This window comes from Palaemon carinicauda, chromosome 41 (genome assembly GCF_036898095.1).
Source record: "Palaemon carinicauda isolate YSFRI2023 chromosome 41, ASM3689809v2, whole genome shotgun sequence".
NCBI lineage: Eukaryota > Metazoa > Arthropoda > Malacostraca > Decapoda > Palaemonidae > Palaemon > Palaemon carinicauda.
Window position 1 is genome coordinate 18,905,710 of NC_090765.1, and position 25,703 is coordinate 18,931,412.

The 25,703-nt window shown below is 36.9% G+C and overlaps 1 protein-coding gene and 1 long non-coding RNA gene across 2 annotated transcripts in view; one reads left to right on the forward strand and one right to left on the reverse strand.

The window, feature by feature from the left end:
* The window catches only part of LOC137632257 (calcium-activated chloride channel regulator 1-like), a 181,897-nt gene that overhangs the window by 146,034 nt on the left and 10,160 nt on the right, over window positions 1-25,703 (forward strand). Inside the window, exons 8-10 of the mRNA XM_068364146.1 lie at window positions 6,491-6,617; window positions 9,090-9,332; window positions 10,542-10,772. Coding sequence (XP_068220247.1) covers window positions 6,491-6,617; window positions 9,090-9,332; window positions 10,542-10,772 — 601 coding nt within the window. The remainder of the gene's footprint in view (window positions 1-6,490; window positions 6,618-9,089; window positions 9,333-10,541; window positions 10,773-25,703) is intronic.
* LOC137632258 (uncharacterized) overlaps window positions 21,029-25,703 on the reverse strand; it is a 123,413-nt gene continuing 118,738 nt past the window's right edge. Inside the window, exons 4-5 of the long non-coding RNA XR_011042030.1 lie at window positions 23,627-23,760; window positions 21,029-22,640 (exon numbers count right to left, since the gene is read on the reverse strand). This is a non-coding gene — a long non-coding RNA (uncharacterized lncRNA). The remainder of the gene's footprint in view (window positions 22,641-23,626; window positions 23,761-25,703) is intronic.

Sequence of the window (25,703 nt, forward strand, 5' to 3'; positions counted from 1 at the left end):
GTTCAGTATCTTTAAACGTTAGTAAGAGTAGCTTGTATTCAATTCTCGCTTTTACCGGCAGTCAGTGTAATTTAATTAGTGCAGGGGTAACTCTCCCTATTGTGTAGTCCTTTTATTAATCTAGCGGCTCTGTTTTGTACTCTGAATTTTCTTCAGCTGATAATTTGGTAAGCCATGGAACAGTGAGTTGCAGTAATCGATTCTTGAAAATATGTGGTGATTAATGAGTATGGCCATAGATTTTTCATCTAAGTATTTACTAATAAATGCTGTTTCTTATATGATAGTTACAATTTCTTACCATATTATTTATATGTTCATTCATTGTCAGTCTATTATCCATGATTACTCGAAGATTTCTGACAGATTTCTTTAGGTCAATGATCGATTGACCTATTTCAATTCTTTGGAAGCATTCGATTCTTTTTAAATCTTTTTCATTTCCAAAAATAATACATTCACTTTCATCTTCATTGAGCTTGAGCTTTTTTGTTAACATCCAAACCTTAATGTCATTCATTATTTCATGTATCTTTCTTTTAGCTTCATCAATTGATTCTATTGGTAAATAGAATTGTGTATCATCAGCGTATATTTTAAACTTAACTCAGTGAGTTTCAAGTATATTTTCCAGTCAATCGTGTAAATTTCAAACAGGAGAGGACCTAGTACACTGCCTTGAGGCACCCCTTTGGTTAGTTTTCTTGTCTCGGATTCAACATTTGATATTACTACTTTAACTTTGCGGTTTTCAAGATAACTCACAAACCAGTCATATGCTCGTTCTAAGATGCCCACAGCTTTGTCTTCCATCAGATATGTATGTTCTACAGTATCAAATGCTGCACTTAGATCAAGCATCACAAGAATGCAGCACTTACCATTTGTTATAATTTCTGTTATGTCATTTTTAATCGCTTACACTGTTGTTTCTGTGAAGTAATTTTCTCTGTATGCAGATTGATCATCAGGTATGGCATTAGATTTTTTCAGATGTTTCCAGGTTTGTTCGTGTTCAGCAGTTTCAATAATTTTCGAAAAATATGACAGATTTGATATTGGCCTATATGAACTTAAATTGTCTGCATCACCTTTTCCTTTATACACAGGCTTGATACATGCAACTTTTTCACAATCATGGAAAACTTCCTGTGTTAGACTCATATTTACCATGTTTCGGTAGGTCTCTTGTAGTCTGGTGAAATTTTCTGCATCTTTTACACCATTAATTGGAAATGGGTCATTTCCGCAGTAGGTTTTTTTTTTTTTTTCTTTATTATTCTCATATAATCACTCTGACTTAACTCTTTGAATACCCTTAGCTTGCTTACACCTGTTGCTGATGTATTCCTTCGCTCTGTTGTGCCGATGTTGTGAAAACTGGAGCAGATTTATTTTATTTTTTCTTCAAAATGATCAATAAAATCATTTGCTAGGCATTTAGGATCATTAGTTATGTCAGGCAATACTATTTCTGTCTTTAGACCTAATAGTTTCTTTAGGTTCTTATGTATTTTCCGTGGGTCATTTTCGTTGTACACTTTTTTTATAATAGGCCCTTTTTTTTTTTTAACTAAGATAAGGTAATTGTAGCAATTTCTAGCTGCTTTGTAATGTTGCCAGTTTTCATTATTTTTATTTCTTTCCCATTTATCCTCCATTTTTCTTTTTCTTTTTTTCTCTTCATGTAATTCATTATCAAACCAGTTCGATTTTTCTTTAATTGTTTTTTATATTTCCGGGCACCTATTATAATTAGTTGCAAGTATAGTTTTACTTCTATCAGTAATGCAGTTTATATTTGAGATTAGCCTATGGGGAGAAGGGGGGAGGTGGAGGGTTATTGCAGATTTCAGTTTGGACTAGATTTTGCCCCATCATACAAATTACTTGTCCATGTCAAAATTCTCAACATTGATATTTTTTTTATTTACAGATAGGCGTCCGTTAAGAAACGGGTCATCTAAACAGTTATTATTCTTTTACTTTAATCTGTTTACGATATTAGAATTATTCATATTATTTAACTTTTTTTAAAGGGTAAAAAAAAAGTATAAAAAAAAAAATAGGAAAGGATCTCATGATATTTTTTGTCATGCTCGTTGATAAAAGTCCTTCTATATGCATACATGCTTGTTTCGTCTTCTGAAACCTGGCGACCGTGCTTGTATCTATGGGTCCAGAATAAATGCATGGGGAACTGACGAATGTTTTATTCATGTCAGCGAATGCACGAGAGATACAAAGACCGAATGTGTGGCAGTGTTTGCTTTCAGGCTGTAGAATTTAAATCTGCACATGCGTAAGTTTTGACTTTGCATCCGACATATATGTATTTCTTCTTTTACCATTTGATGGAATTCCTGACAATTAGGGGTGGAGTGGAAAGTCAAAAACGGTTACAAGGAAAAGAATTGGAAAGAGGGAAGCAGAGATGCAGGAAGGAGAGAGATGGAATTTTTGGCAAAAATTTATTATTTCCTCATTTCAAAATTTGATTATTAAATCATTTCAAAATTGTTGGATAAAACATTAAGTTGCAGACACGTAAAGTTGAGACAGGAAGATTCTGTCTTTTTTTCGGATTAAAAACGTGAAAACTATATTGATATGTAATGAAAAATTAAAGCACTACTGAGAGAGAGAGAGAGAGAGAGAGAGAGAGAGAGAGAGAGAGAGAGAGAGAGAGAGAGAGAGAGAGAGAGAGAGAGAGACCTAAGGGGTGCATATATTTGATTTTTGAAAGAAGCAACTTCAAAGGTTATGCCCTTTGGGGCCCTTTCATAAAATAGTAAAAATAAAAAAATAAAAAACGAAAAAGAACAGTAGTTGAAAATTCATGTTTCAAGTTCCCTTTCATGTATACGTTTTCATTCAAGGTTGGTGTTACTGGGAAATTGTCATTTTTTTCTGTTTTCTGATTATTTGTCTCCAAATTTAAAAAGATTTTTTTCAGAGAGCGTTTGATGTTAATTTTCATTATCTAGCCGTAGAAACTAAAATTCATTTCAGTGAACGTTCACAATGACAATTATTTTTTTTTTTTTTTCACAAAATGTAAGGAGTGGGGTTCTTGGAATCAAAAGCAGTCATCGCAATATAAATGTTAATCAATGTGTAATTAATTACTTTTCTCCTCGAAGTAGTTTGCCACGTGGCTCAGAAAGCAGAAAATCTCCACTCTACGGAGGTAAAATTGGGTAAGACTCATTCGAGTCGAGTTCTTTGCTTACCTTCATCAACTACTGTCCTTTGCTTACACACTTTGAAATAATTAAAATCGACGTTGAACGAGAAAACTAGAGCAACATATTGTAGGGAGTAAGTTGGCCAAGACACAAGCCACCCGTTGGGATACCACTGCTAGAGTAGAGAGTTATTGGGTCCTTTGACTGGCCTGACAGTGCTACATTGGATCTCTCTCTCTCTCTCTCTCTCTCTCTCTCTCTCTCTCTGGGTACTACTCGTTTTGCCTTTGCCTACACATACACCGAATAGTCTGGCTTAATCTTTACTCTTTCTCTCTTGTCCTCATACACCTTACAACACGAGATTACCAAACTATCCTTCTTAGCTCGAGGGGTTAACTACTGCAATGTAATTGTTCAGTGGCAACTTAGCTCTTGGTAAGGGTAGATAAGACACTTTAGCTATGGTAAGCAGTTTTTCTAGGAAAAGGACACTTTCAAAAGCAAACGATTGTTCTCTAGGCTTTGGCTGTGCATCAGCCTCTGTACCATGGCCTTCTATTGTCTTGGATTAGTTCTATTTCTTGAAGATACACTCGTGCACGTCGTTCTATCTTAGTTCTCTTCCTCTTGTCTTTTAAGTTTTTATAGTTTATATATATGAATTGGCAGATTTAATGTTGTAACTGTTCATGAAATATTTTAGTTTTGATTGTTTATTACTTTTGTAGTTCGTTTTTTGTCTCTCTTCCTTTCCTCACTGGGCTGTTTTTTTCCTGCTGGGGCTCATGGGCTTATAGCATCTTGCTTTTCCAAATAGGGTTATAGCTTAGCTTGCATTAATAATAATAATAATAATAATAATAATAATAATAATAATAATAATAATAATAATAATACTAATAATAATAATAACCACCTATCTGCACAATAATGTGAGTAAGTTGGAAGTAAGATCCAGCCCATTAAATATAGAACAAAGATTTGTTGGGTATTAAAATCCAGTTATATATCGTTGTATATTTTTAGAATATACAATAATATATAACTGGATTTCTTTGCGTTACTGTATTCAAGAGGTTCATAATAATACTAAAACTAAAAATCCCCCCCCCCCCAACGTATAAAATAAAAGGGCTTTCGTAGTAACTGACATATTTTTTATATATGTATATGGACATTATGGAACTGGAACGCGTAAGTTTTGACGTGGCTTCATGACTGTGGCACTGTGTACATATCTTCTTTGAGGTTACATTTTCTGTCAGGAGGCTTACCCAGAATACCGATTTCTAGGTTCTGTTTCTAGATTCCTAATTGTTGTGATCCAAAGCAAGAGAACGGCGTGAAAAAGTCTAATAATCCATATTTGCGTAAATTCTTAGGTTGTTATGACTATGGGCAGAAATTACTGTTGGAAGATAAAGTTAGACTAATTACTTTTTCCTAGCCCAGTGGGATAGAAAAGCTTGTTATTTTACGCTATGCTGATGTCATGAATATCTGAACAGATATATTCCTAATATATTTGTTGCGTGATGCCAATTCTACTGTAAACTGCCAAGGGTGGAAGTATAATCAAACCATTGTGGATGATTGAAGGTTTTTTAGAGTGTGTGATGTGAAGTATATACAGTAGTATAGTACTTTCATCCTTCAGTAAGTACCTTTAATATTCCGGTTGACATAGCAAAGGAGAATTTCCTGAAATATTTAACCTTATTGCTATAAATTGGAAAATGTTCTTGGAAAATCCAGAATATTATATTTCAAGATGTATTGCACTAAACAGGGCAACAAATATTGTTTAGATAAGCGCTTGGGACCAGTAGGTAGGCTTACAATTTATACAAAATCTCGCTACTTCAAATGAGGATCAGGATCAAGAGTATTATCTACTTAGTAATACCGTGTGAAACTTATGTTGGGTATTTTATATTCTGTTCAAGTTCATGAGGGTAATTAAAGTTTAAAGTCTTATTGCTGCAAGAGTCAGTCCTGAAAAGTTTAGCGATTTGTGTAGCTTATATCGGAATACCAAACATGAATTGGCTCAACATTTGGGTTCGTAGATTGCAAGAAACACTAACACGAATTTATATAATGTTAGTTGACGTTTTTCTTTCATTCTTATTAAAATAAAATTATCTTTGAGCGTGAAGTGTAATTCGAGTTTCATCAAACATTTACTGTTTGATATACTTCACTTTAAGGGTTACTTTTCTTGTCTTATACTGCAGGGGAACCAACTCTCTGCAGGACTTTCCATAATTCATATTATACATTCCAAGCATTCAGCTTTTCACGTCGCATTTTGTTCATTTATTGTCACATCCATATTATCGAAGCACTTAGAAAACAGGAATATTCCCATAAATATTTAGTCGATATATCTTGTTCTTGCTCTGTTATTTTCCTAATGTAACATTGAGAGTATTTCCAGTATTAAAGGGAAAGCACATCTTCTGTCTGGTATTACACCATAGTTATGCCAGGTTATGTGGTTTTAAGTTTTTTTATTTTTCTTTTAATAATTTCTTTCGTGAGGCAGCGGTTGCTGGTATGAAGTTTGCACGATTTGATAGCTTTAAGCACATTTTTTTTCAATTTAATTTTTTCGTAGTTCCTCAATTATTAGTCAAAGTTAATTTGGCTAAAGGTCAATGTGGGCTACATCTGCGTATGTGCAAGCTCCATCAATATAAGACAGTTATGCGATATTTACCAGAATTGATTTGTTAAGAATGTATGCGAAGGTAAAAACTTTTTCCTTGTCTCTACTTTAGAATATAGTTACCTTCTTGCTCGCTACCTATCACCATTAGAAACTAATTTAATTTCGGTTTTTGTGTTAGTACATAAGTTATGGCTTTATATCCTGCCAGCACATTTCAAAGGCGTGTTTGGTTAATGATGGTGGTATACCATGCCATTAATACTAAAATACCACATATAAAAAAAAAAAAAAAAAAAAAAAAAAAAAAAAAAAGGTTGGCGTAGTGTAATTTTAAGTGTACCAGTATTGGTCAGCTTTCTTAAGTTTGGTGTTTAATGGTTCAAAATAAACGGATTTATGATAAAGCAAATTCAGTGAACTTATTGAGATTGAATCTTCTTAAAAAACTGAAATTATTTCAAATATTGTGCTCATTTTAAAGATAACTGATGTCTCAAATTTATTAAATGGAAATGTTTGAGATGCTCTATCAAAAAATGGTTTGTGTATCATTTGAATATTTTTTCATGAAACTTTCAATTATACTATTTCATGAAATTTTCAATTATCGTTCTCCATCCTTCAGGTAACTTGCGGAGGGGCCCCTGTGGTCGGGGCGAAGGTGGAGGCCTCGCTACAAAGGCTTGGCTTCAACAGTACAGGAAGTCATTATGAGGCAAACACATTCCTCCTCTTTGACAACGGCAATGGAGGTAAGTGACAAGTCTAAGTAGAGAAAGTTTAATTGACTTGTTTACATTTTGTTTCAGAAATCAAGTGTGTTTAAGCTAGGAACTACCTAACTGAATTTAATCTTTCAATGTGTCTGTGTAATACGTGTTATTTAGTGTTTTCCGTATAGACTACTTTTTATGTAGGCTACAGTGGCTATGTATATGTGTTAAGTATCTTCAAAAAGTGTGTAGCTAGTAGTGGGTAAATGAATCTCTTGAATAAAATGGATTGCAACTAAATAAAACAGTCAAAGTAGAACAAAATTTAATACTAAAACATAGTGGTTACAATTAAGTTTGCTGTAAATACGAGGGATGGCGGGTTTAATCCAAAACTAACTAGAAACTTTTCTAGTGTCTGAAATATATGTTGGTATGAACGGTGAAGCACCTGCTGAACAGCGGTGATGGTAGTCCAAATAAAAATGCCTCCGTTAGATAGTTTCAGATCTTGCAGCTCGCATTGATAATCATTTAATCACTCCACACCTTCCCTATTAAAATCACTGTGCAGCTTCTTGGATGGTAAATAGTACAGTAATTTATATATGCAGTTCAATGAATTAGCACAGGCAAATGATTACTAATACATCACTAAGGGCAGTTGACTTGCATGCTGTAAAACAATCTCCCTCTTACATTTTTGGTGTCAACAATTACCCTTAACAGAAAAAAAGGCGCTTTCAATAAATTCTATGCACAGTATGCAAAGTTTTGGATATATAAATGCCGACCATGGACAGAAGAAATATCAAGTTAAGAATTATCACGAACACAAAACTTTGAAAATTCTTCGTGGTTATCATAACACGAAATAGATTTCCTTTTCATTATTCTTCGTGGTTATCATAACACGAAATTGATTTCCTTTTCATTATTCTTCGTGGTTATCATAACACGAAATTGATTTCCGATGAGGCTGATTGTCTTGGTTACAAGACTAATTTGGAACTGCACTAGTAATGGTAAGCTGGTACCAAGAGTTTCTAATTAAATGAAAGACTGTTTGTGTTTACACATTGTATATGCATATTTATTCATGATTTTCTTTTTATTTTAAAAAGTGTGCCTTGTCAAGAATTTTGTGATTATGAAGGAATGCTATACCTCAAGATAATTACAGTGTTTAAAATAAATTTGAAAGCTTACTCTCTGATATTACTTGAAGTAAATAATTTTTAATTTTAATTGGAATTCTCATTTTTATCAATAGCTAATGCGAAAGTCAGGATAATGGAATTGCAAAACCTACATTTTTTTTCAATATGATGTTTTTTTTCTTAAGCATAATTGTAATTATTTGTAAAAGATTATGGTACTGGTGAATTGATGAAAGGTAAAAATCTGATGACCATGTTTCCTTGCATTTAATGATTATGATGGTAATTGTATGGCTTAATTTCAATCTATAATTTGTGAGGCTATACATTTTCATATATTTAAATGATCAGCTCTCCAATTGTGATATTGTTTTGCATATTTTTGTTGGTATTGATTTAAGTCTTCATTTTCTTCTGTTCTTGGTTGGCATTTATATATTTTTTTTTTGTGTGGGGGGGGGGTGGAATTCTAGCTGCCACACATAATAAAATTCGTCATAATTCATCAAATGTATCTATGAAACGGTAGTTGTAGGCTACCTAGAATGTTTGCAAGTATTGAGCGAGATGTGAGGTGTGAATGAAATTAAAGTGCTAGAAGCTATGGTGTACAAGATCATGAAAGCAATGTTTGAACAAGTAACTACCATACACCTTATTGGCGTTTAATAGATGAAGAGGTAAAAAAAAGTACAGAAAGCAAGAACTTAAAAAAGAAATATGTAAATTGCCTAAAAATAAAATTAGAACAAGGAAAGAAGAAATGACAGTTGAGGTTGTAAATGGTAATAGAAGAGATTACTCCTGTGAATTTATCACTAAAGAAGCTGTCATAGTAATGAAGACAAAATTGAATATGATAAAACTTATATTTGTAGAAACAGGAATGAAAATTATAGGCTTTGTAAGTTGTGCAGAGGGATAGATGATACAAAGAGCATTTGTTTGGCTGTAGAGCATTCAAGAAATTTAGAAGCCATAGCATAAAATTAAGGAAATTAGAATCGCCAACTAAGGAAATTGCTCTATATATTATTAATAACAGGCTATGGAAGTTAAAAACAAGAATATGCTAATTGTGCTGTCTGTATAGGAGATAACTAATGACAACCACTTTCTGCATATTGCAACCCTTTGCACTTGCACATTTGGTAGTGTGCCCACAATAACAATGTTGTGGAGTGAGCAACAAGGAGCCTGGAAACCTTCAACTCGCATTTTAAAGCTAAATAGTCTGTCGCCTTTTCATCGTTTTAAAATGTACTTGTCCTGTTACTCCCCCTCCCCCTTCCTTAATGATTATTATTCTTCACTTGAATATGTCTTAAGATATAAATAACTTCTTTAACAGATGCTGACATCACTAAGAACGATGGGGTATATTCTCGTTACATACCTGCCATCGGGACTTCCGATGCTCGGTACACGTTGAGCCTGACCGTGACTGATAACGATGCCACTGCCCAGGTCATCATGCCCTCCCAGCAGACATCGAGCCCCAGGCCTGGTATCTACGTTAACAACCATCATTCTTATAGTTCTAAAATGGGTTCATCTGGCATCCAGTACACAAGGAGCAGATCTTATTCTCCAGGTAAATCCAGATCATTAGTCAAATTGTTCGAGATTCCATTGTTAAAACGAAAGATGATGATGAATAAGTAAAGAGAATGTTGATTATATTAAGAATGAACGTTTAAGTTTGACTTTGCAGACAGTTGTCGGTATTAGGTTATATGTTTATTGTGTTTGACTTTCCAGGTTGTGGACAGCATTACATTTTTCAAATTGTTAATTTTCTATATTTGGATGTAATGTAGGTACATAAGATTAACTGAGGGGTGTGATTTCTAAAATTTGAAGTTCTAATATCTCTTTTTCAAGACGTTAACTTAAGAAATAGTTCCAAATATTCATTTATGGAATTAAGGCCACCTTCTAAGAAAATAGCTACAGTATTTGCCTCATTAATGTTGTATCATAGTTACTTTGCCACCAATGTCAAGGATTGTCAGCATACAGTACTTCGAAATTGGTATCTATGTTTGGCTTTAATGGCTGGTTAGCTGGATCAAATCAAATGCTATGTAGTATACTCTGAATATAAATTCTGCTGCTAAACTTGTTACTTTTAGTGGTTGCATTATGGTGTAGCCATTGTGTGCAAGTTAATACAGTAATCTGACTGCTATTGATTTTGTTTTTGTCAAGTGGCTATAAATTTAACAACCTTCACACTTCCATATTTTTATAATAGCTAGAATTTAATTGTCATACCACCTGTCAATCATATGCTATATGATATAAGCATATTTTGCCCAAAATTTGCAATTTAGCTTGAATTATCAGGATGTAGTTACTACAAAATTGCGGTCTTAAAAACTGAAGTATTTTGAGAGAAATTTCAGAAGTAAATTAGGGTCTACAGGTAGATCTTTGCTCATACCTGAAAATTACATGCCATCTTACATAATTTCCATAGATTTGCACGATTGTTTAATCATGACATTTTTAATTTTGTTTTTTAAATAAATTGCTGTGAATATCTATCTATCTCCTAAGTTAAATAATATATTGCATTTCTTACAGCCATGGTTAGTAAAGAGTAAATATTTGACCATATAACTTGTTTTTTAATACAGTAACTTATAAAAAAAATGTTAATAACCCTGTATTTTGTTATGTACAGTATTTAAATATTTCCCGACATAACAGGAAAACTGTGTTTTATAATTTCATAACTGTTTAATTTAACTTGATACGCCAAAATCATTGTTATATTACAATTTAAATTTTTTTCCAGCATGGCCAAGATGCTGTGGTTCGATAGTTCCCTACACAACTGGACGTCCAACTGGCCAGCTCTCTAGGACTCGAACAGTGGGTGTCATTGACATTGTGGGTGGGAGACATAGCCCTCCTTTCAGCATCCCACCATCTCGTATAGGGGACTTCAGGGCTGAAATAAATCCATCAACCCAGCGTATAACTTTCTACTGGACAGCTCCTGGAAGCAATAGGGATCATGGAACAGGTGTGTAATTTTTTTGTCCATTGAATATTACCCTAGCTTCTCTCACAAATACAAACCTTAATTTTACATGCATTTTCATACATCCTTACAGTATTTATTATGGCTTTACACCCAAAGTCTTCATTAATCAGGGGTCAAATGTTACAGTATTATAGCATGAATGTGTTGTAAGTTGATCAGGAAAGTATATTTATTATTGTTAATGAGCTATGTTCTCTTGTTTTTGACCTTGCTTGGACACCATTATTATATTACAATTACAAAGACTGACCTTTACTTCCAACAAAGGAATACAGTACCAGTAACTCTTATAATCCAATAATGAGGATTTTTTTTTTTCATATGTAATTATGAAGTCCGTGTTTTTATTGCTACTTGCAATCCTCTAAGGTCAATGCACATTTTTTTTTCTGATAATTTCCACTCCAAAACTAGGTAATCGATTGGTATCTCCTTTTACATTTATAAGTCTAAGGTTAGTGACCAGCATCTTTTGCTTTGTCCTCCTGATCTTAGCACATAGGTGGACTTATTCTAAACAATTTGTCCCTTGGCTCTGTCTCCCATGAGCAACCTTTCAAATATTTAAAGACTTTGATGCTTAGTCTTTTCGAAGCAACTGTGGGTGCCAATCAACTTTTGCATAACTTCTATGAAGTGATAGGAAGAGAAACCCTTTGGCAGCTTTTTCAGGACTTATCTGTGACAAGGAAGATTTTCGTTCTCTTGATCCACAAAACGTCTCGAACGGTGATGATGCACTTGCATTATTGCTATGCCCTTTTTTGGGAATATTTAAAGTTCATGAACTTGCTCCTTTTACTTTGTGGCAAGGTTCAAGTCCTCTTCCTGGGCTGTGATGGGTTCAGAATTTCATAATTCCTACTTCTCCTCCTGTTTTCTCCTTTTATTGTTGCTGAACAAAAATATTAAAAGAAGTGTACAGCACACTGGAGGAGCAAAACACCCAGAGAAACAATTTCTTTGCAGTGGAGTTTTGCAGTTTCGGGTTAAACTAAAGGCTGTGTACTTTTATAAACAGGTTTGTTTATGAAAGGAATTTTGTTTTAAGCAATTAAACATTTGTTATTCTGTATTATGCTAACAAAGAGTTACCACTTGTTGGACACTTCTTGATTCAGAATTTTGAAGATCTTACATTGTGGAGTTTGTTAGCTCCTTCAGTAATCCAGGTTATGTGATAGGACTAGAAAAACAAGATAAAAAGGGCCTTTGAAGAATTTAATAAGTATTACATAATATATTATACAATTTTTGTTATACAATTCTGTACACCATGAATAATAATAATGGTATTTAAATATTCCTTACGTATATACTGTAAATCTAAATGTATTGCTTTTGGTGTATTTCTATGACTTACAACATGATTATGATACTGTATAAAAATTTTATGTCTTCCACTTCTTCATCTTGTTTTTTCCCCTTAAGGCTGGATTCAGACTTGCATTATAGTTTTTAACATTGCAGACACATTTGATCTTACATGAATGAAAACCTTTGTCCTTTAACAGGAGTTTGATTTCAGCGAAGCTGGAACGTTCAATTAAAACTTTAATTTTGGCATCAAGTCAGTGCAGACATGCTTCTTGCTGCCTCATCAGGGGGTGTTAATCTTTTGTCACTTTTGTGTGTAAGGTACTACTGATGTATGGAGATGCCACAAGCAGACATGCAGATACCTCGTAAACTTAGCAATAAAATGGGGTAGGTTAGTCTTAAATGTCAGCATGAATTCTCATCATCATCATCGTACCCTTAGCAAAAGGCACGACTTTTTGCAGTGACGAGTGTAATTTGTGACCACTTTGTGTAGTGGGTGGAGTTTGGCAAGAATAAGAAGGCCAGGGATGGTACGCCCTAGCTGTTGCTAAAAAAACAATTTGTCTCCTCCCATATATCTGTTGTGCCTTTCTTCAGCTCCCTCTAGGGCTTGGATCCTTTGGAGGAATTTGGATGGAGGAAAGAGACTCCTGCTTGGGGGAAGGTAACACCCATTAAACTTTCCCAAAAAGTTTGTCTTCTATTGTACTTATCTGATAGCAACTCTACAAGAACTTGAATCTGCAGACTTTTTTTGGCCTTCCTGAGAATTGGTGGCATTCTGTCTTAAGGAGATGCTTCTGGAGATGTTGGCTGATGCAAGGACCTCCAAGACACCTGCTTATCCATCTGTGAGGAAACTCTAAACATGATTACCATCAGACTGTTCTCACTTGCTGTTAGAGAAGTAGTCTGTGTCCTCTCCTACTGCAGTGTCATGGTTTCCACCCCCTGAAGTCATTGACATTGTTACAGATTGGTGTGATGAAGACAACAACATATAACTCTCCCTTGACTCTTGAACTTGGGTTGTAACCACTGCTGCACCGGAGAAGCAGCTACCAGTGAAAAAACTCTATAGAGAGACTGTAACAGACTGCATACTGGCGAGAGAGGGAGTGCCGTACCAATGTTCTGTTCTATTTTATAGAATCAATTGTGTACACTGTCAGTCAAAATGAAGGGCATCGCATTCTTTCCCCCTCTTTCCCCTGAGGTCAAAGAAACTTTCAACATCTCTTAAAAAGATGACAGCCCGTAAGAAGGTTAACCTTGGTGGAACTTCATATCGATCTCTTTAAGATCGATGAGCTACTCGTCCATACAAGCAGAGTGAGCATTAAGACTACATCAGACCTTATCTTTCTTTATAAACCTCTTTGGAATCCATCTCTATGTGATCACTTCAATCAGAATCAGTCACTTAGATCTTACAAGCACTTTCCCACCTAATGAGACACCACACAATTAAGACATGACATTTTTTCCTCTAGTCATTATGACATTTGAGGTTCAGAGCAACTATCACCTGCATCATCTCAATACACATAGAGACTGGTATACATCTAGATCTGACCATGTGTCGAGACCTTCCAATGCATCTACGCAACAAGGAATACAGACAAGTGACTTCTTGTTTGAGTCCCAAGATGCCCTGTCACATTCATACACTCTTGGTAGGGAAGGCTCCTCACCATTCAGTGCGTGCACTACTTGATGAATACATGTCCTGCTTGCTCTTCTGAGGCTAAAGCACCTAATGCTTCATCACTCTCTCTGAGGGCACTATTTAAGGGCCCCTTTGCCTCCAAGAGCACTAGACCTAGGGCTCTTTTGCTTCTGAAGTGTCCAATCTCAACTGCTGAGTGCCCAGAATTTTCTCTGGGCTCTCAAGTTATGATTTGTCTCTCGTCAGCAAACCTTGCGGTTTTCGTGACCTAAAGCCTTTTGTCTCGTTGAGCCTTCGTGCTTTCATTATGACGATTCCTGAAGATCTCGATTATTGGACTTCTGCTCTCTATACAGTGTAACCTGCCTTTTCACTACCATCCTGGACACTATGCGCCAGCCAATCAGTAACTTGTCTCCAGATCCATCTCCTTTTCAGATGACGAGAGATAATATCTATTCAGGGAAACCCTCTCTCTCGATGAGACGTGTACCAGTCTTGCCAGCTGTGAGAGCTCTTGTCATTCTCCTACTCGACATTTCCCCTTGCATTGATCCAAAAAGCTGACTGCCTCCAAGGACTTAAAGATGCACCAATGCAGTCCACTGCTTCGAAGTATCAAATCCTGGAATCCCCCCTTCCCACCATCACCAATTAGACTGGTGCCAATCCTCCCTGCAGGTAAGGAGATTAAGAAACCTCAACAGGTTCATTGGGAAGTTATGTTGGGGCCATTCCCTGTTCTCAATTCTTGGGTGGCTCTCCTTCCCAGCACATCTCCTCCTGCAGATCATAGGAGTTCTGAAGCTTTTTTCCCTGTCAGTACTTGACCCTACAAAGAGACCTCTCTCACCTCAAAAGAGGAGTCAGGAGGAAAGTACCATGTCCCTTGCAGTTTTAGGTTCCACAGGTTAAATCGTACGGGAATAGGAAGAGGATTAGGCCGTCTGCCTCTAGGGAGGACAAAAAAATTTCTAGCACAGACCCCTACCAACTCTCTGATAGAGGGAATTCCAAGGGAGTCTCGAGCGCTCTCACAGCATAACATCATTCCTCCTTCCGCAGAGGACCAACATCTCATGAAAGAAATAATGGAAGAACTCCTGTCAAACGCAGGGAGCTGAAGGACCTTTTTGTGATCCCTACATCCATGGCAACTTGGCAAGAGATGCAGTCTCCCCTAATAAGCCCAGTAGAATTGCCTCAGCAACGGCCGATCTACCCCGGAGCTCCTAGGGACATGAACTTGGAGGGGGATGAGTAATTCGATTTCAAGGACTTTTGCCACAAGTAGCACTAAACTCATGCATAGCAGGAGTAGACTCAAAAAGCCTTCTGGCAGATTTTAGCCTGCCAAACCCATCGGCAGCCCTCCAAGATGGTAAAGCCACTGTCTTGAACCAGGTCTATGGCACTCAATGAACTCCCCAAGGGCCAGTGCAGTTTTACTCTGGTCAGAGAAAGACCCGTCAAGGATATAAAGCTCATGAGCTTTTAGTGCCAGAGAGGTGGTGGTGATTAAAGCCACAGGCTCCTCTGCCTCCTTCCAAACAATTTCTTCCTCTCCGCAGTTTGTGCAGCACGAGGCTCCTCTGGCTTTGCCTCTTGGTCAATCGATGGGGACATCATTCCCTTTGAGAGAATAATAGAACTCTGTCTTGTACTCGGCCTCAGAGATTATTAACCAGGAAAGGGTTGTGAAGTATGCCATACAGGTTATTTTGTGGCTGGAGGTGAATGGACACTTTCTTCTTGTCTGGCACTAGGACAATAAAGTTCCTCTCCCAACAGGTTATTAACCCATGGGCGAGTTCCATCTGGAACTCCCACATGCCGAAGTTTCTAGGGTGAGACACTCCTCTTCCGAGGGGAGTTCTCTTTTCAAGCTGGAAGACGCCGAGCGGGTGGTGGAGAAAGTCAAACCAGGATTTCCTCCTCCTGAAGGCCTTGACATCAAGGCCATACCCAACTTCTGCCTCACAAGAAAGAGCATATATTTAGACTGCAGACAAAAAACTAGGGGCGCAAGACTACAGAGCCCTAACATGTCTAATAAATCCTTTGAGGTAACCATAGAGGTTCAAAGTCCTCCCATCTCTGAAGGTAAGGGGAAATGGGACTTGGCAGTCCAATCCTGCTAAGACAGGCAATCTTCCCACCAGTGGACAGTGGGGTATGCCTGCAAAACTGGTGGATAAGGTGGCTGCAGCTTGGGGCCAAACCCTGGAAGGTTAAGGCAATCTGTTTAGTAGCCAGGGACCATCCATTTAATTTATCCCCCCACTGACTCGGATCCAGCCCAGAGCTGCCTGTGTCTCTCAGGCCATCTTTCGTCTCTGGATCGTCTAATACCCCACGATGCCTCAGGATAAAATCCTTCTCCCAGTGGCGCCTCAAGTCCCCAGTGGAATCAGGCCATCGACTTCCCGGACACCCTAGTTCATTTAGGGCCACAGGTACAGACAGACCTTGGGTGGTGGTTGGCAGACGAGAACCTCTGCAAAGGGGTCTATCAATTCGTCCCTCCCCTAGATTTGCTCTTTTCAGATGCATCAAAGGAAGGGGGAGGGGGCTAACATGCTGCAACACAACATCTCCGGCCTGTGGTCCAAATCTGAAAGGTACCATTATATATAAATCTCTCATAGATGAGGACAACTTTCTTCACCCTTTAACAGTTCCATCAGTTTTTGGCGGGGCACTCCCGTGGTATTAATACGCAACAAATATTCACTTCATTGCAAGCAAGAGAAATGTGACTCAAGATTCTTTTTACTAGACCAGCCACATTGCTAGGATCACAAACACACTCCTTGCGCAGTCTGCTACTCATGCAGAGTAAGACTAATTTTGCAAGGCCGAGTACTTATTGCCGACAATCTGTGTTGAGAAAACTCCGGCTCATGTGCCAAGGCTAATTGGCTTTGACTTCCTTCATCCTACGAGGAAAGTCACATCTCCCCTTTAATTAGCAAAGGTTTGAAATTTAGTGATGAAACAGATGACAAATTTGGAAGTAATTTGTATTTTTCATAACTATACAAACCTTGAGCTACTTATACAAATTGGCCTGCTAGCCCTGTCCCCCAACAAGTCCTGCCCGAAAGCAAAGTGGGTGTTCAGCCCAGGTGTTTGAGTGAGCTTGGAGCCAACTATCCCCACCCTCCAGCTATTTAGCGGTTGGGGTGGTTATCAGTTGCTAAAATTCTCATGACTTGTCTTTCAAGTTTGCCAAAAGTAATATTGGCTATAAATAGCTCCAGGTTTCTATCATCAGGAAAATTACATATTACTTCCAAATTTGTCATATTGACACAGTATCCCACAAAGTTAAGTGCTCTATTTACTACCCGAGGACATAATGACCATCTGCTTCCCCGGAATAAACTAGGTTACGAGGAATATAGTTGGCATCCACCTACCTATCCTTTACCACTGCTAGTTGACACAGTTGGAGGGACATAGCTCCTCCTTGTTTATGGTTGTAGGATATTACGGTGGTGTTACTCTTCAACACCAATGTTTCTTTGAGAAGAGGGCAAAATTCTTGAAGGGCCCAGTAGTGCTGCCGTTTAGTTCAAAGATGTTGATGTGAATTTTTTCAGTCTTACTCTGATCAAGTTCCCATTCTGCTGACCTAGGTGAGCTCCTTGTCCTCCTCTTGATGCAATTATAAACAGATGAAACTCTGAGAAGATGCCAAGAGAATTCCCCTCTGAATATTTGCCTTACTGACACCATTTGAGATCTTCCTTGGTGGCCTTCCCAACTGTCTTCCTTGGTGGCTTTCCCAACTGTCACTAGATGTTAAGACCACAATGACTTTAGTTGCCATTGAAGTAATCTTTGAGCATAGTCAGCCCCTGGAAACTAGCCGCTCCAGTGACAACAGAAGTCTGAGGATCCAGCGACAACATATCTGAGGAAATTCTGTCCTGTGACGGTACAAAAGTAGACCAGCCTTTGCGGGGTAATTGGACTTCTCTCGATTTATGACCCCACCCACCTTAAGTACTAATGGGGTTTCCATTATTTCTGCAAGAATCAACCAGTTGTCCAGGTAGCTAAGCAGCCTGATTCTGTTGGCGTGGGGCCCTGCTCTGTTGGCGTGGGGCCCTGCTCAACATCCTTGTAAAGACCTGCAGAGCTGTCGACAAACAGGCTCTACTTGTGAAAGGTACTTGGCTTTCTAAGGGGAACATCCAGAGAAGAGGGACAAGTCTCTGGACATCGCTTTTCTTCATAGTTCTTGAAAGGGCAGCTATGGGGCGAGGTCGAAACAACTCAACAGGAGAGCTATCTATAAAAGAAATCTCTTGAAGAGGTTGAGCCCATTATGTTTTTGTCCTCTTATCTTTTTAGGTGGTGTAACTGTGCTTGCCTCATATTTCCTTGCCAGCAGCCAAAGTTTACCTTTACAACTAAAATTGAAGAAAATAGCAGCAGAGACATCCTGCTTGGAATGGGTCTATGTGACTGGTGTTCTATCCCATTCTCTGAAGACTGTGAATCCTTAAATGAGTTGCTGTCCTTCTAGCAAGCTGACAGGTCAGGAGAGCCAGGGGATCATGAGAGAAAAACAGCTGGGTTAGATGGGATCCTTTCCTTATCACCTCTTGCCAATGGAATACACTCAATGATTGCCTGCAGTGTTAGTTATTGTCATTCTTATTTTTTGGAGGGTCAGGGTGTGAACGCTTACAATGATGGGGGAAAAATATTCTTCTCCAACTGACTAAAAAGTCCACCGAAGCATCTGCAGTGCTTAGCGGAGCGCAATGGAGAAGTGTGACAGATAATACTGACTAGATTGCGAAGGAGAAAGGTTGATAGTACTGTATAGGAAAGCTCCAACTTCAGCATATGCGCAAAAGAGCACTTCCCGGAGCGTGCACACGTGGAGCAAGTGGGGAGCATGCCTGTAGGATGATGTCGAGGCTTTAGAGGAGCGTGAGAGCTTGCTGTGCTGGATCTTTATGGTGGGCAATGCCCTGGTGGAGCATGAAGCCGAGGCCATTTCGAACTACTTGGCACGCTAAAACTCTACCAAAGAGAGATTGATTGAAGCTCACCAAGGGTGACATTGGCAACAAGAAGCTGGAGAAGCACTAGGACTATATGTTGGGAGTGATGATACCAGTGTTATGAAGCATGAAGGCGAAGAGGAAGACTTGTGAAGAGGTTGATGTGTATTGGAGTGCTCTGGCAGAGGAAACCATCCTTGCGCAGCGAGTGCTACAGATGGGGGAATGACTAACAACTAGGTAGACTCAATAGATACAGTGTCATGCTCCAAACATTTTGAAGCAAGGAACCAACGTTATACATCTCCGACGGGGATCCTTGAATACTGAGCCAATGCTGCAAAATCAAAAACTTCCCCTGGGGAGGTGGTGGTGCCATTTCACTAGGGAAAATGGCGACCTCCCCCTGTGGTTGTCAGAGAGTTTATGTGCCATCACTTTTACTTGAGCAGTTCCTAGAGGAGGCTACTAGAGGGTCAGTGTGGAGAAATGTAGTATTTAAAAGATTTTAAAGGGCGCTCATGAATGGCAGAGGCAAGAGACTGATCATATATATACATATGATCAGCGCCCCAGCCCCTCTCCACCCAAGCTAGTAATGCCAGGTAATGGCTTCTGATGACTGAAGATGAGTTATAGGCCCCTGGCTCACAAGGATGGTGAGGTTGCAGCAACCGAAGGAACTAACGTGTTGGAGCAGGACTTAACCCCCATCTGATGATCACCAGGCAAGGATGTTTACCAACAGGCCACAACAAAGAATAAAGCAGGCCTAGACTTCTATGATTTATAGGTAGATTTCTAAAGATGAAGAATCCCTCTTTGGCTTCATCTTCCTCCAGTCAAATTTCACCGCCTGGGAGGGGAGCTACTGCCTTCCCTAAACACTAGACTAGCAAAACCATATGAGTATCTACCTCAATACCACTCATGAAGGTACTACCACTCATGAAGGTACTACAGGTCTTTGGCGGTATCCCTTGGCATGTCCACATAATGGGCATGGTCGTATGTAAATCATTCACAGATGCAAAGGTGGAAAGAAAAACTAAAACAATCTCAGATGGCTGAAATCAAAGTGAAGAGCTGCGAACTGGTTGGGGTGGGTTACCTCACCTCTACCAGCAGGTAGTTTACACACTGGTAATGATTTTAACTGCCATGGTCCACTTACCATCAATAAGTAAAGAACTATGGTTTGTATTTTGTATAGAAGCAAATTACCTTGCAATACTGTATTTGTATTTCCAATTTGAATTACAATTTCAACATGTTTAGAAAAGCAATAAATATTCAATTGTGAAATTACAATAACAATTTCATGTAAAATTTCACAAAATCATTGTTCATCAGAAATATGATTGTAAATTACACAAAATACCATCATTATGTAAATGATTGAAAATTACTCAAAATACCATCATTAGGTTATTTGTACATTATAAAGTTTATTTGTCTCTATATGAATGACAATTAATATTTTTATAATACAATGACTAAATTTTATTAAATAAAATAGTTTGTGAAGAGGGTAAAAACCTGTCAAAAAGTTATACTAGTCAAGTGGTATTAAATCAAATTAAGTTTGCTGTCCTTTAGATTTTACCATAAAAGTTTAACAAAATAAATATTCTTATCAATGAATATATAATTATTACTTTTTGACCTGTAATTTAATAGCAAACAGTTTACAACAAATGTCAACATTTACTTACGTTAACAGTATTGAATATTATAAAAAGCATTAAAGCATTTTGTTTTTATACACATAAATACTATATTAAATATAAATAAGAATTATTTAAGTTGCATTTTGTTTCATACATACAAAACGATTTTTACCTTATTTTTAGCCTTTCTCCCAATGAATGACCTGATCAAGGCAAACTATACTATAAAGTATATCACAAGAAAATAATGTTAGGCCTCTGTATAACCCATTTTTCTTTTATAACTAAGTAGATTAAAAAATTTAAAGAAGAAAATACAAAAATATCTTATAACATTAAGTCATTTCCATCAACAACATCATTTCCATCAACAACACCAAATATATTTTTTTTATTTTGTTTACATAAAAATTATTTATTTAGCTAGGTGCCATGTTAAATTTTTCCTAGTTAATAAAAAAAAAATATTTTTCATACTTTTCAATACAGTACATAAATTTTGGTATAAATTAAATTTTAATAATGAATTTTTCACATTATTAAATCATTTCTATATTTTTCTCCCTAACTGTTTCTTTATTGATATCAACACTAAAATCTTTTCAATTTTCCCAATAGGCTTAGGCCTCTAGCACAGTATTAAGCAATCTTGCAGTTAATGGCAATAATCTCAGATTTAGTACACCACTGATGCTTTTCTTTTTAATCAGTAAAGTCAAAACTAAATCTCTAATATCATCATTAGTCAGTGAGGAGGAGGGTGGGCAAGCATATATATGAACATCAGGCAAACTCGGTACAGACCCCATTGGACCATGGTGGCAAGGCCATTTTGAACTACGATGGTGAAGCTTTCTTAAGAGTGGAATATTGAGGCTCTAGAAAGGGGAGCTTACTCTGCTGGATTGCAATGCCAATTATACTGGATATCTATAGCGATGGCTTAACTAAAGTACGAAGGAGAGGCTTTACATAGCGAGACTCTGCTGGATTGCAATGGAGAAAGCCTTGCTGGACTGCGGTGGTTGGTGTCTGAACAGAGAACTGTGAAGCGCCTATCCAGATAGAAGCTAAAAGAAAGGTGGCACCACTTGCAAGACCTGCTTGGCAGTCCATAAGACTACTGAAGAGCACTTGATTGAAGCTCAAAAAGGTTGATGATCAGAACAACGAGCTGAAGAAGCACTAGGACTATGATACCAGGAGCAATGATGGGAGTGGTCTCTGCACTTAGAGCATGAAGGCAATACACTCTCCAGAGTTCTAGAAGATCGACTGGACGATCTGAAAGATGACCATCTGCAAGACAGTTTGCAATCAACCTCCACGGAGGAAGCCTTGCAACTTGCTAGGAGATTGACTTCTAGCCTTTAAGTGTTCTGGTAAGCAAGAATGCTCACAAGGAGAAGTTAGAAGAAGGGCAACAGCCCCTACAAAACCCTTCTAAGACACTCAAGAGGTGGAGGAGGAAACCTTTCTGCAGCGAATGCTACAGATTGGGGGAACTACTACCTACAACTTCTAGGTACACTCAACGGACGCTATGTCCTACTCCAAATGCTTCGAGGCCAGGAAACATTATAGCTTTTTCTCGGATGGGGATTTTGAATGCTGAATGAAGGTCATAAGTTGTCTTCCTTCTGCAACAACCTGGAGGAGACTACTAGAGAAGAGTCCAGGGGGAAGAAAAAAGGTCTGGACTTTTTAGACTTCTAGGAAGACCCCGAAGAAGAAGAATCCCTCTTCGACTTAAGTCTTCTTCCTCCTGCTGAACTTCACCCATTGGAAGGATGGCGACTACCTACACTCCACTCACGATGAGGCCTCCCTACATGCCTATGACTACTGCAAGACCAGTAAAACCATAAGAGGATCTTCGTCAATACCAGTCGTGAAGGTACTGCAGGTCTTTGGCAGTAGTTCCTCTTGGCATATCCACATAATAGGCATGGTTGGAAGTAATCATTCAAACAAGCAAAACTGGAAAGAAAAAGCAAAAAAAGAATAGTAAAATTTACCAAACGTTCCAGACTTGCAGTGCATGTCTACACTCTCAAATGTCTAAAATCAAAGTGAAGAGCTGTGAAATGGTTGGAGCGGTTGCCTCCCCCTCTACCAGCAATTTAACTGCCATGTTCCCAGCTTGCACTGTTTTCATCTCCTATAAGTAAAAAGGATGTGATAGTTTGTATTTGTGTAGAAACAAATTGCCTTACAATACTGTATTTCCAAGTTAGATATTTAAATTTATAAAATTTAAACATGTTTAGGTGAACAAATAAAGATTCAATTCTGAAATTACAGTAATAATTGCATGTAAAATTTCACAAAATCATTGTTCATCAGAAATAACTGTAAAATTACACAAAACTTCCATAATATTCGAAGAAAGATTAATTACCCTATGGCCGGAATAATCTTGCTAAGCTTTAGATCATTTTTGTACAGTATTAAATAAGCAATGTATTGTCTATATGACCATTATTAATATTGTTAGTGTAGAAGATGATCTGCAAAAAGTGAATTCAGTCAAGTGGTATTGAATAAATTTTTAAGTTTGTTGTAAACTAAAACATTCTTATAAATATAATTATTATTCTTTTGATCTGTCATTTAAATACCAAACAGTTATGAACTTCTAACTTTTGCTAACATTATTTTCAGGGGCCTATGAGCTATGAATTATATGAATATATTTTAAAAGGCACTTTAGTGCATACATGCAAAAACCATTAATGTATATTTAATATTTTAAAAGGCATTTTGTTTCCTAAATTTAAATACCATTGGATATAAGAAGTGTTTGAGTTGCATTTTGTTTCATAAAAAAAAAAAAAAAAACTATTGCCTTAGCCCACTCTCAATGACAATGTAAGCACAATTGAAGCAAACTACTCTACAGTATATCAAAAGTAACCCCTAGAAAATAAATGTTAGGTCTCTGTATATACTTTATCCATTTTTCTTTAACACTTGACTTTTAAGACAATGAATTCCATCTACAAAAATACAAATTTTTTAACTGCATAAAAATGATTTCATTAGTTAGGTAACCCAGGTAAAACTTTCCAAGTTAAAATCATTTTTTTGATACATAACATATGCTTCAAGAGTTTATTTTGTACAAAAAATAAACATTAAACAAACCTTTTTCTGAGACGGCAAAAATATATGTTTTTCTATCAGCCAGCTTCTTGAGTTCAAGATTTCTTTATTTATTACAGGTTGAAATATGAGTTGTTAGAAGCTTGCTTGCTCTTCTTTAATATGTAATGGCATATCTGAAATAAAGTTTGGATTTAGGTTAATTTCAAGTGATAAAATGTCAATTTTAATATCAAACCAGCCCACTATTAATACAAATCTATTTATAAATAATTTTTGAGTAATTTCTTTCCTATATATATTAGTTTAATTTACCAAAGTTAACCCTCCTATATACATTCAGCACTATGCAACTCTTATGACTTACTTCCAAACAAAAATGCAATGAATAGCTTAATAAATTTGGATATGAACAAATGGAATTTTAATAATGAAATATGTTATTTCTATGCATTTCTCCATAAGAGACAGAATCTGACTGTTAATGGCAATAAGCTCATAATTAAGTACATGTACACTGCAGGTTTTTTTTTTTACAATCTTTAATTAAAATTAAATCTATCTTTTTAACATCACTAGTCAGTGGGGAGTAGGGTGGGCATGTATACTGTATATGAACATCCAGGAAGTACAGTAGGTCTACAAGTATAGAAATGATAAATTTAAATATCATAATGCTATTTATTTCCATGAAGGTCTCTTGATGTTCATAATGCTGACGTACACTCTTGATGGAGGTGGGAGGTGGTTAGTGAGGCAAAGATATAGGAAATGTAGTCCTAAAATAATAAACATATCTAGTACATTACCAAAGGCTATTAACTCTTAGCCTGGTGCCACAGTAACCGGTCTTCGCCAAGTAAAATGCTTATAACTCGTGCTTCCAGATTATGTTCCCATACAACCCTACTATTAAACAAAATAATTTTATATATTACCCAACACAGTATTTTCAAAAGAAAAAATCTAATAACAATATTCTCTCAGCTACTACACAGCACCTAAATCCCAGCAATCTTGATAAACAAACAATGTTTATAAAATAGTGCTATGGAAAAACTTCCTTGGCTACACCATTGTGAGTAGCCGCTAAGACTTTTGCCAAAGAAAGATTCCTAGAAAAATGAGATGTAGATGTAAAAATCCTAACCTTCAAATATTTTACTTAACTTTAATCCAATTCTATGTGAGCCTCTGTGACTAACCTTTTAAAAGGAAATGGCATAGTACTTTTGTCAAGAAGATTCTAAATCCTAACCCAAGCTAATAAAATCAACAACCTTTCCCCCAAAATGTTTAGTTTCGTCGAAATCCCCCAGATATGTTTAGTGTTGTCAAAATAACACTTAACAGCTCTAACAGTTAATAGTAATCTATTCTCGGACATATAACAAAATACTTTCTTTTCCAAAGAGGGATATAGTTGGGCAAACCCTTTGCCTTAAAATCAGTCATTTTCTCTAAAATCGACATTATCCAAGAGAGCTTGTAGTTCATCAAGGTGTTTAGCTGATGCTAAAGCTAGCAGGAAGTGTGTCTTATAGTTGTGAAATCTTTTAATAAAGTTATTTCAAAATTTCAAATTAAAAACTCTAAATATTGTAAACCTACAATCTAGACTTCAACAAATTCTGACAACTGCAGGTTTCTCAATATCAAAATACCTAAACACTGTGCATCTACAATAATAACCAAAGTGAATAAATGGATTTATAGCTATTAAATATCAGAGATGGACAGTTTCCTTTCTAAAAAAGAACAAAAAACAATAATTTAGCTTGAATCCTAGAAAAAGGAGGAAATGCAAACAGATCTAAATTCAGACAGTCCTGTAACAGGGCATCTACCATCAATGCTAGAGGATCTGGAACTGATGAGGAAAACGCCTTGCTAAGCCATGTCGGAAACATGTCCATGTTTGGCTTGACCCACCAATTCTGAATCTCTAGACCGACAGTAATGAATGCAGAGACCATTTGTTTGGAAGATTTTTTTTTTTTTTTTGCTCAACTGATCTTCCAGGATGTTCAACTTTCCTAGAATAAACAAAAGGTAAAAGGATTACTGAACTACCCTTAAATACCCACGCCAATAGAACTTCTGCTATTGGAAATAAGAA